Source organism: Cyprinodon variegatus, unplaced genomic scaffold (genome assembly GCF_000732505.1).
Source record: "Cyprinodon variegatus isolate N-32 unplaced genomic scaffold, C_variegatus-1.0 Scaffold16, whole genome shotgun sequence".
Classification (NCBI taxonomy): Eukaryota; Metazoa; Chordata; class Actinopteri; order Cyprinodontiformes; family Cyprinodontidae; genus Cyprinodon; species Cyprinodon variegatus.
Genome location: NW_015150469.1, coordinates 26,432 through 37,882, shown reverse-complemented (window position 1 = coordinate 37,882; position 11,451 = coordinate 26,432). Strand labels below are relative to the sequence as shown.

Sequence of the window (11,451 nt, the reverse complement as noted above, 5' to 3'; positions counted from 1 at the left end):
TATGGATGAGAGGCTGGTTTGGTGAAAAATTTGTGCGTTTAGGCCAGGGTTCGGCTTCGTGTGGACGGGGCCTAAATTCTCTGCATTTAACCCATTCCCTTGGGGAGCAGTGGACTGCCATTGTGTGGTGCCCAGGGAGAAGTCTGGGGTTAAGGGTCTTTGCTCAGGTACGCAGAGATGAGAATTTACCATGTCCCTATCGTGCCTCAAACATTAACAAGGTTTATACAGGACTGAGTAAGTCTAATTTAATGCATTTTAATGCTCTTTCACTGCTCTTAGAAATCATTTAATGCCATCAACAAGTACCCATGACTCTCATGTATATATATATATATATATATACACACACACATATAAATAAAACGGGAAAATCCTTTGTTATCTTTACCATTTTTACTGTCGACAGGCTGCAGCCATGTCCCGAATTCCTCGTTATCCAGCAACTTTTGTTGAAATGTGCATTTTCCATATTCTCTAGTTTTTTCTCCGCCTCGCGTTTCTTTTCCGAACATACGGCTTTACAATCAACCAGAAGCAGCTCCGCGCAAACACGCGGCACATGTTATATCTGATATAATATATCTAATGAAATGGTTTTTAAAAACTAAAAAAAAAAAAAAACATTTTAAATGCCACGATAATCACATTTAATGAATTTTAATGCCAATTAAGGCCTTTTTACAGAATTAAACCAGGTGAAACTAAAACCTTTCGACTTGTGGAGTTCTGCATAGAATATATTGAAAGTAGAATTTTTTTCTTCTTTTGTCTTAAATGCAAAACATATTTTTTCAAAATTTTTGGTATAAATACTGCTGTAAGTGGGTTAGTCTGTCAGCTCCAAGCATGTTTCAGTGTCGCTATACTCAAGTTAGCGATGAATCGAGTAGTTGACGAGTATTTCAATAATCAATTAATAGCAATTAATCCAATTGTTTCAGGTCTAGTATAAAGGCAAGGCCACGACATTCCAGATGTATCCTCAAAAGGCATTTCCAAGAGAGCCTGTTTTGTTTTGATTCTTAGCTTGGTAATAAAAGAGGTCTAAAGGACTGCAAAAATATTGCTGCCTGAAAACTGTGAGCAGCCAATATCTTAGTGCCAAAAATATTTCAGGCACATAATGGTCTTCTTTTTATGATCATCATTTAGATCTTTTGCACAGCGGTTTGAGCTTCAAAGATTCCCTGCACCTAAAATAAGAAAGACTCGTCTCCATTTCTAAATAACATCCTCATCCTGACAGGTTTAAACTGGATGAGTCCTCTGTAGGATGTCACACCGTTTCATTTCTAACGTTATGCCAGTACTCCTCCAACTGATTCTTATTAAACATTTACAAACATCCTGCAGACAAATCTGTCTCTCTTGTACCACCAATTCTTTTGAACCCACAGTTGATTATTTGTTCAACTTTGCTCACAGATGTACCCTGTAGAGCTGCTGCTGTTTCTCCATGCTTTCTCTGTCTGTAATGATGCTGAACAGAGCAAACAGGTTTGCAATGTTTCTCCAACATGAGCAAGAATACTTGCTACAGTTTCTTTCCTATAGCTGTGAAGGCAATCAGCCCCCCCCTCGTAGAAACTCAGCAGTCAGATGTCCTTTCATAAGCTGCACTATACCTAGAATGTCCATTTAGGGATGTTTTTTCATCTGCTATAGGTGCTTCAATGTTCCTACTTCTTCACTACAGTGTTATATATATATATATATATATATATACACACACACACATATATTTACAGATCTTTCTGAGCTTAGGTCAAAATGTTCATCGTATGACAAAGATTCTTAATGCTTTGAATCATGTTTGCTGCAAGCTTGCTTGTTGTGTGACTCTTATATGATTTCCGAATTTCCTCTCAATCTATCCACTTTACATCAAGTGGTCATGAAACGCAGCAGTTCATTCAATTGAGCCATTTATCAGTTAAAACATTCAAAATTTTAGCTGGTAATTCTTTTAATACCGGTTGCTTGTGAAAATTATTTAACTGCAGGGGTTTAATTTCAATCTACTGCTCAAATTAATACTCATTTCACTGAAATTGTTTTCTTTTAACAAAGTTTCCTGTTGCCTGACTAAAAATAAAACATGTCTATCCGAATCCACTGAGCCTAAGACCTGATGGTGTCATGTCTCCAAAATAAAACAATAATCTGCAATGATTACGCTGAAAGTTTTCTGTTGAATGACCAGAAAAATATCAGCAGGACAGAGACAGACACTTAGGACTTGCAGGGACAAAAAATCAAATAAACAAATGCATGGAAATACCTGGATGAAGACAGACGTTCTTTTTGAGGGGTCCCAAAGGAACTCCACAGTGTTAAGCTGAGTGGGGTTAGCCCTGGGGTCGACTATTCCCACCGACATGGGGATATCTGCAAAGAGTTAAAGTAAGAAAAGCTGCAAATAGAGGACACCACTGGCAATTTTATTCATGAAAGAGAGCTTCAATGATCTATACGTAATAACCTAGTTAGACAAAAATCCAAAACATTTTTAAAGTACTCAAACAGCAACAGCTGGTCATTAATTAGGCGTTACCCAAATCAAGAATCCGATCCCCAGGTCTGTTCCAGCGCCAGCCCTCTAGCTGTTGGTGCTCTGTATACTGAAGCCGTCGGTCATGAAACACCACGCGGATAATGCTCTTAAGTTAAGGGGAGGAAAAAAAGAGCTTGGAGAAAACTTTTGTAAAATAGTTGTATATGCAGACAAGGAGTTGTTCAAAAGCATCCAACCCCTACCTTCACCATTTTCCCAGTGATTTCAGGAAGTTCCCCGATCTTGCGATTATCAAGCATTCTGATTTCATAGGACTGCCCTGTAATGGTCGGTGCAGATGATAAAAATGAAAGACATACATCTTAAAAACCTTTTTCCAGCACATTTCCAGCCGATATATCATTTTGAACTCTCAACTATCAAATATAAATTAAAAAATTATGATGAGGTTGCAAGTATTCATGAAACAATATTGGCTGTAGACTGAAAACTGCATTTATATTTCAGGTGTTTGCATGTTTTTTCCCCCACTAACCCAACTTATTATGTGTACTAACTTACACAGATATTTGCAAATAGGAAAAATCTTTCTTTATTAAATAATACTTTAAATATTATTTATTATTAAATATAAATATTATTAAATATTATTTTAAAAATCTAATGATTTTAGGTCAATCTTTTTAGGACACAATAAGGCAATCATTTAGGCATTTAAACACTAGAATTGAGAGTTATGTAAACCTAGTATACACAACCATTTTCCTCTACTTTACCATCATGCACTAATTTGTGTTGGTTTATCACCTAAAATCCTAATAAAATACACTAAAGTTTGTGGTGTAATTCAACAGCTTCGGAAATCATCACAGGGATATTAATGCATGAGGTACTGCATGTTCTGATGTTTCTTTGCAAATGATATCCTGCACAAATTCTTATTTTCCAGAATTATTAATAAAGAAAAACATCAGTTTCTGTGCCAGCGAGTGCACCCATAGTTTCCACTTTTATACTTTGCAAAAGAATCAGAAAGAATGTGCTCAAAAATCTCACTTTTTTTCCCACAAATGTCCTCAATCAACATACACTGGGGGTAAATTTGCGTTTGACTTGCTTTTGACTTTGTACCCTTAGACCAGGGTACATTTGCACAAAGTTGAAAAGCGTACCATAGTTGGGATCCTGATACTGACCTTGGTTGAGGTAGGTGAGTGTTTCGTCATGCAGTTTAATGGCTGGCGAGGTAGGTGCACACAAAACATATTGAAAGGGAAGGATCTTGTTTTCAGATTCTGGAGGCAAGTTGGACTCCTCCTGTTTGAAGATGGGGAGGGCGAGCACGTCGCTGGAGAGTAAAGCCATAAGAAATACGCAGTCAATAAGCTGCCAAAAGCCTCTCGCATCACACTGACAAAGGTTTTTTTTTTTTTCTTCCATAGGTAAAATAGACCTAAAGGTAACTAAAATAAACAAACATTCAGCATCAATACATTTCAACAGTATTAATGAGAAATAAAATAACTCTGAGTTATGTTGTTTTCTTCCCATGCAGCTCATTAAATAAAAGCAAGGGCGACACATCTAAATACCAACGTTTCCTCGATCGTGTATCACAGCTCCTCTCAACACAGGCATGTTAAGGGGATCTTTAATCAACTGGAAAAGTACTGGATGGATTCATCACCCGTAAAGGACTAAACTGAACAGAAACGGGATACAATAAGTGTTCATTTATCAAACGAGCTGCAAAACATTAAAACTTTGAGACTGTCAGTGACTCTGCAAACCATGGCCTTTTCACTCTGTGAAATTCTGATCATTCGCATGTTTTCTTGGCACGCAAAGTAAATTCTGAACTTTAATAGCCATCATAAGATCAATGTGCACGATGTGCATGTGAGAAAGAGCTGTTCCCTACTGTATACCAGCAGGCCTTGGATACATTTGGTGACACTTTTTGTCTAAAGCAACGTAAAGAGTTTTAGAAGGTGAAGGGATGGTAAGGTGGTCAAATCATCAAGAAACTAAAACCAAGTCGTTTCACTGCCTAAACAACAGAAACCAACCAGAAACTACATTTTGTGGACATATTTTATTGTATTCTTACAGAAAAACGCTCACAGGTTTCTCAGGTTAAAAGTAGTTTTTGTCGTTCTACATAATAGTTTTTGTGTTATTTTGAGTTGTTTTTGACATCAAGGTTTTCTTAGGGCTAAAGCAGGTTTTCAACTAATTCTATCTCCACTTTTTTTTTACTCTAATTAATTAAAAGGAACAATAAAAAAAGTGTCTTGCTACTTTTTATGTACAAATATATTACTTTTACTTTCATTATTATTGTGAACAATTTTATGTTTTTTCTTAAGTACTTTTCTTATCAGTGCCTTTCACTTTTACCAAAGTAATTATCCACTCAACATTTTATTTATATATTTTTTTCCAGTATCTACAAATACCACTAAATATGATGGTTTATTTATCATAAAAAAGAAAAAAAAAATTTTATTTGTAAGTGAAATGCAGAGCATGAACGGTCTACAACCAACTCAAAACCACAAACTCCATCTCTAAGATAATTAGTACAATATATGGGATTTATAAAAAAATAAAAAATAAAAAAAGACTAGATTTTGAGTTATCAGCTGCCTATAGACATGTTGTAAACATTTTCAATACTTGGTCAGGGCTTATTTTGGCAGGAATACTGCCACATAGCATGGAGGCAATCAACCCATTAGTCTGCTCTGCCCTCTGGTTGCTTCATTAGCTTCCCATTAGAACTGCTCAAAAGAATCAATCAGCATCTTTGCGAAGGAGGTCAAAAAACAGAGATAAAAAGAGCTGTAGGATATTCTAATGACAGCTGCTCCGACTTTGGACACAGTGGATCAAATGACCAGCAGATTAGTGCAGAGGCTTCATTTAACCTGGAAAAACTTACTCTTTGAAATACTAAGGGACATCCCAGTGTGTTTCTTCTTTAGCTCAGGTCATTCTGTATTTGTTTAAGAGGTGTATTAACACAAGGCATGTATGAAACACATGTTTTCATGTCATGTTCTTGAAGCACTGACCCCATCTGTACTTAATTCACTTGAATCTTTCCCAAAGGATTTCGCTTTTTGTCACAATCCTCTAATTCAGGGGTGTTAAACTGGTTTCAGAAAGGGCCGTGTGGCTACAGGGTTTCTTTAAAACAAAGCAATAGCACACCAGACTCCATTGATCTCATCAACTCATCATATGGTCAGACTGGACTCACTTTATTAGATGACTGGAGTCTGGTGTGCTATTGCTTAGTTGGAAAGAAAACCTGCAGCCAAATGGCCATTTCTTGAACCAGTTTGACACCCCTGCTCTAATGGTTGAGGTTCTCACTCTTTTAGACCTTTTTTCTTCCACTAAACTTTAAAGCAATAACTCAAAGGACAGGCAAGTCTGCAGTTTCCTCAATGTGTAGTCCAGAATATAACTTTTTTCCCCCATCAAAATCATTGTTTGCGTGAAATTTTTTACAAAGAAACTGACTGATAAGAACTGACTGAGCTTTTATCTTTAAATGCTTTTAAGTTGAAAGTGAATGAATTTGAAGCAGCCTCAAAGATCTGTAATTGTTTTACTTGATATGGTTTTTTTATGTACCTGTCATTTAATTTAATGCATCTCTGTTTCTTATGTAACTTTGCTGCCTTTTGGCCAGGACTCCCCTGAAAAAGAGGTTTTTAATCTCATTGGGATTTTTTTTTTACCTGGTTAAATAAAAAAATAAAAAATAAATAATAAAAAAAACATTTAATGAAAAGATTAAAAATAATGAGATAATTAACCTATATAATCTATAAATAAGATTTCATATTAAACCAGTGAAATAAATTAATATATTAGAGGTAATTTTCTAATATAATGAGAAGCTCTCTGATCTGTAATAGATGCAGCATCAAGATAGACAGTGAAACAAAACAAAAAAGCAGAATAGCCTTAGCCTGAGGGTAACAACATACCTCATACTGTACGCCCCCGCACCAAGCTCCTGTCCTATCCCGGAGAGACTGGCATCAAAGTCCTGGACAAGTCCGGACTCGATCACTTCATCCGTGAGGGGCAGCTTCAGAGCCCACGCCATGCTGACGCTGCGATGTGGGTCCTTTTTTTTTTCTTTTTTTTTAGGAAGCAAAGGTTTCACCTGTTTGCTGCAACCTTCAACCATTTACAGGACAAAACAATTAAAAACACGATTAATCACCAGACTTTATAAGGGGAGGAAAAAAGGATCGATGCAATAAAAAACGGTTTAGCATAATAAACATTACTAAAGCTGTAAGTAACTGGACGGAGTGTCCAAGTTGTCACGTTTTAATGCTATATTCAGAATAACACAAGAAAATCTACATGAAACCACACAGAATGTAAATCTGTAGCTTAGCTTTACCAAGAAAATGTTTTGAGCCATACCTTTAGATGAAAAACGCGTCTTTCCACAACCACATCAGCGCTTTCATGCCATGATCATGTCGCGCTCATTCGCACTAAAATAAACATGACGAGCAGCTTAGCTTAGCAACCCGAAGATGCTGCTAGCCGCTCGTGCTCTCAGCGCCTGGCTGTCCAACTCAACCGTTAAAGCCTCCTAACTTTATCTTATCGGAATTAGGTGAAGGGAAATAAGTTCGAGTTCTTAATATTACATAATGTAATTTATTCGTTTGTTTATCTTGCTTCCTCGGATAAGGAGCTGCCGTAATTTCCGGTTTCTTCTCTTGTTCTTTTCTTACTAATCGGGAGAGCAAAATGCAGTTTCTTACTATCATCGCCCCCTACTGGATATAACTATATGACCGCGCAAAATAAAGAGTGATGGTTTTTATGTATAAAGAAGACTAGAGGGAGTTGAACTTGACTTTGAATATAAAAACGAGTAGAACTGTGATACCCTAATGGACGTGGAGGGAACAAGTGGTGGATAATATCTGGCATATAGACTAGCTATATATATGTAATATAACCCCACTCTTCACAGTGGATGACATAAATATGATAGAGCAGGAAGGAGTGCACAGTTTCCAAATTGAAGTACAAATTGAAATACAAACACAAAATCAAAATATTAAATTTCTGAAAATTAACTTTCTTAAAAGGGATGATTAGAATCAACATGTGTGAAATTTAATCTCAGTACAGTAATAGCTTGTTGGGGCACAAACACCAAGATATTGAAAAGGGACATAATTAAGGCTGGAGAATCTGCAGAAAGGAACTACAAATCAGTTTCTCAATAAACTGCATATTTATGGAAAAGAAAAATAAACTGAAGAGACATGAAATGAGAAACATAAAAAAGTTAGAAATATTTTTGGCCAAAAGATACACAGAATTGCCCTTTCCCCATCATAGACTTGAGGCAAGACTACCACCAACTTAAGAATAAAGATGTTTAAAAGCATCTCTCTAACATGGTTAAATACAGTGGAGGACATTCTATGCGGTGGGGCTGCTCCTGTTCAAAAGGGGAAAAAATCTTTTGAAAGACCACCCTCTACTGTTTGGCTTGACATTCTAATTGTATTTATATTTTACATTATTCTTTTTCTTTTAAACTAATCATTTATTTTATCAGTATGTTTTTTTTTATTTATTTTTAACTACTTTAATTTAATATAGCTCGTTCTTTACAGCACATTGGTGCAACTTCTTTGCCATAAATGACTTTTAAAATAGAGCTGATTTTTAAAATCACTTCTCTTTCATCACCAGAGATCTCAGAGGGTCACCAGCCAAAGGGTGGCACTAAAACAGGGACAGCAGATTTCCAGTAAATCTTAAGGTCTGTTTACTCCTTAACATATGCAAATAATAAAATGGGGTCTTGTTGTGTGGGATGATAGAGCTTCAGGCATCGACAGAGAACCTGGCAGCCAAGCCCCCACTGCTTGGAATGTTCAGCATTCATTATAAAAACAAAAGAGAGGTTTAGGGTTGAGGTGGGTGAGAATCTGATCTCCAAAAACACCATCAGTAGCCCAAATTTTAAATGAAATTGAAACACTGATTATTAGCAACATTTCACATGTGCATAGACAAACCTGCTGCCTCTAGTGCTGTTTATATATGGAGAACCTTCTGGCTTCTGTAAGAACCTGGCCTCCTGGCTAAACATGTTCAAGGCTTAGTCATTACCAGGTGAGGTGGTGGTGCTAAGTAGATGGGTTTGGAGGTCAGTGTCTCTCCCTTTGCATCTTTGTTTTTGTTGCCACCCTGCCTTGTTTTGAGTGTATTGCAACTACATGGGGGAGCTCAGTGTTTGCAGTCTTTGGTGGCTTCCAGGAACCCAAGGGCTCATTGTTCTCAACGCCATTGTAACTGGTCCTGCAAACATTTATGCATGAGGGATAAATTAGCACTAGCTCATAATACAAAAGGTTCAAGGCTATACAAAAGCAGACTGCTGTTTCCTTAATGCGACCTGTCAATATCATAACTATTAACCGTGTAATTAGGATACTAATTGCAGAAATCCTCTTTTTAATTGAGCAAAAGTCTATGGCATGTAATATCTATTGCATGCAGACAAGCAGCTTCTCCAGATGGTATCGTCTTTAATGCCAAAAAAAAAATGTTGGGGGGAAAAAAATAGAGTGCTAAAAATAAAAACAGTATAAACTGAGTCAAATGCAAAGACAATAAGGCACAGGTATTTGTTAAAGATGATTTATTCTTCTGACCAAAAAAAAATGACAAAGAGCCATTCAATGTTTGTATTCAGATCTGACCTTTACCAGCTTGCAGCGTGAAAAGAATAGCGCCTTTTATTTTTTTAATATAATTTATCGTATAATTTACTTTATTAAACATATTTATATTTTTTTTTCAATGGCTGAGACTAAAGGTTAATATTTATAAGCAAGGCTCATGTTTTTATGGTTAGGTATACTGCATTATAAACCTTAAGTTATTCATGGAAAATATAAGATAGAGCCTGAAATGTCCCATGAAACTTGAATTCATAAACAAAAAAAAATTTTATTGAAGCATATTAGTTATTTTTTGTGCTCATTTACCATTTTCATCTGCATATATAGTATATAAATGACTTGCAAATTTACCAATAGGCCTCTGCTACATTTGGCAAAGCTGTCAAAAAAACTTCTCTTTCGAACCAAATTTAAATCTTTTTTTAATTGAAATCTTGACTGCAACCCCTTCGCTTCCATTGGTAAAGTGCCAAACCAATCCTTAAACAATATCACACAGTAAGACAACCAACCTGTCAACCAATCAGACAACACCTTCATGTTAATAATATGAACACTCCTTAATTTGTTTTAAACCAAGAAAATCTATTTATCTACACTCTGCTAAACAGATTAAGGAGTTAATTTCAAATTTAACAAGGGATATAAAAAAAAAAATAAAAAAAAACTGACACTAATATCTACATGAAATCATATTAGTTTCCTTAAAGGGCAGCTGGGATGAATTTGTTGGCACCACTGGTAAAGAACTGCAAAAAGCCAAATTCTTATTATCAAAGATTGACACCTTAAATTTAGCTTAAAACTTGCCTATAGTACATTTATTAAGAAGAAAAAAGAATCTGAGTATATAAAACATAATAAAAATAGCTTTTACATAACTGCAACTTAAGCATGGTTAAAACAACATTTTTCTCTAATTTTTTAAGAACCTTTCCTTCATAAACCACAATTTTCTGTTTCCCTTGGGGGAAATAATGCTTGACACTGAGAGAAACTTAGCAACTTTTACACAAGTTGCTAAGGTGGATGGGGATAAAAAAAATCTATATATATATATAAATATATATATTTTTATTAAGACCTGCAAAAACAGATTGAAATGGTCTCCACTCTAACAAGTTTTGGGAATTTATCAAAGAAAAGCCTCATTAATTATATTTCCCCACATTTTTCTCTCATTTTTGTCTGTTAAACCGTTCATATTTGTTGTAACTTTGTTTTAGATAGAAGTTGTATTTTTTTTATTAGAGTTGAACTACATTATTTTTTATCTTCCTAAATATGATCCTTTTAGTTTATAAGCTGAACTATATTCATTTTAAAAATGTATATAAAAAGCATCACTAGAGGTGGATCCAGCATAAAACAAAAGATGAACATGTGTAGAAGCACCTCACTCCCATAGTTAAATACAGTGCAAGATCTGCGATGCTTTGAATGAAACCTTGTTGGCGTCATTCATTTTTTGCTGTACGAAGGGATTTTGATAAAAAAAAAAAAAAAATCTTGGCATTCAACCAGGAAACTGAAACTGGGGCATCAGTGTAGAATCAGTGTTTCAAATCTACATCAGACACAAAACGACCTTCTTTCATGGCCGTCCCAGACCTCAGACATGAATACTAAAGAAAACCTGCAGTGAATCAAAGTTAAGAGAAGAAATTCCACAAACACATTTGTCTTTTTTAGGATAAGTGAGTTTTGGAGTGAATTTTGTCACATTACTGTTGAAAACCTTTTGTAAATGAAACTTTGAAAACTTTCTATATTAACACCAATTTTCTTAAATTATAATTACAACTCTTTTTTTTCATATTTTTTTATTAGATTTTATTTTTTCTTTAAAGATTTTATTCTCTTCACTTCTCACTGCTTTCAGCTGGAGAGAAGAGCAAATGCATTTCTATTATTCTGCATGGATGTTAGCAAAAAACATTTTTAGTAGTCTAGGTCTAGAGGGAGTCTGTGTATGCAATCCATAAAACGTGATATAAAAAAGAGAAATTTTAAAAGATAAGATATGAAATCTGTAAAAAGACATATTAAAAAAGTTTGAAAAATCAAATTTTGAAAAGATGAAATCTGTTATAAAATCTAAAATAATACATTTTTAAATAAAACTAAGAAACAGCAAAGTTACTCTCAAAACCAGTTTTTCAGTAAGGAGTGCATTTTTTT

At 35.1% G+C, this 11,451-nt stretch overlaps 1 protein-coding gene across 1 annotated transcript in view; it reads right to left on the bottom strand.

Moving 5' to 3' along the window:
* Positions 1-7,282, bottom strand: part of tfcp2 (transcription factor CP2) — a 14,797-nt gene extending 7,515 nt beyond the window's left edge. Inside the window, exons 1-6 of the mRNA XM_015386546.1 lie at positions 6,974-7,282; positions 6,523-6,718; positions 3,715-3,866; positions 2,761-2,837; positions 2,558-2,663; positions 2,285-2,391 (exon numbers count right to left, since the gene is read on the bottom strand). Coding sequence (XP_015242032.1) covers positions 2,285-2,391; positions 2,558-2,663; positions 2,761-2,837; positions 3,715-3,866; positions 6,523-6,644 — 564 coding nt within the window. The 5' untranslated portion in view covers positions 6,645-6,718; positions 6,974-7,282. The remainder of the gene's footprint in view (positions 1-2,284; positions 2,392-2,557; positions 2,664-2,760; positions 2,838-3,714; positions 3,867-6,522; positions 6,719-6,973) is intronic.
* Positions 7,283-11,451: the final 4,169 nt, after the last annotated feature.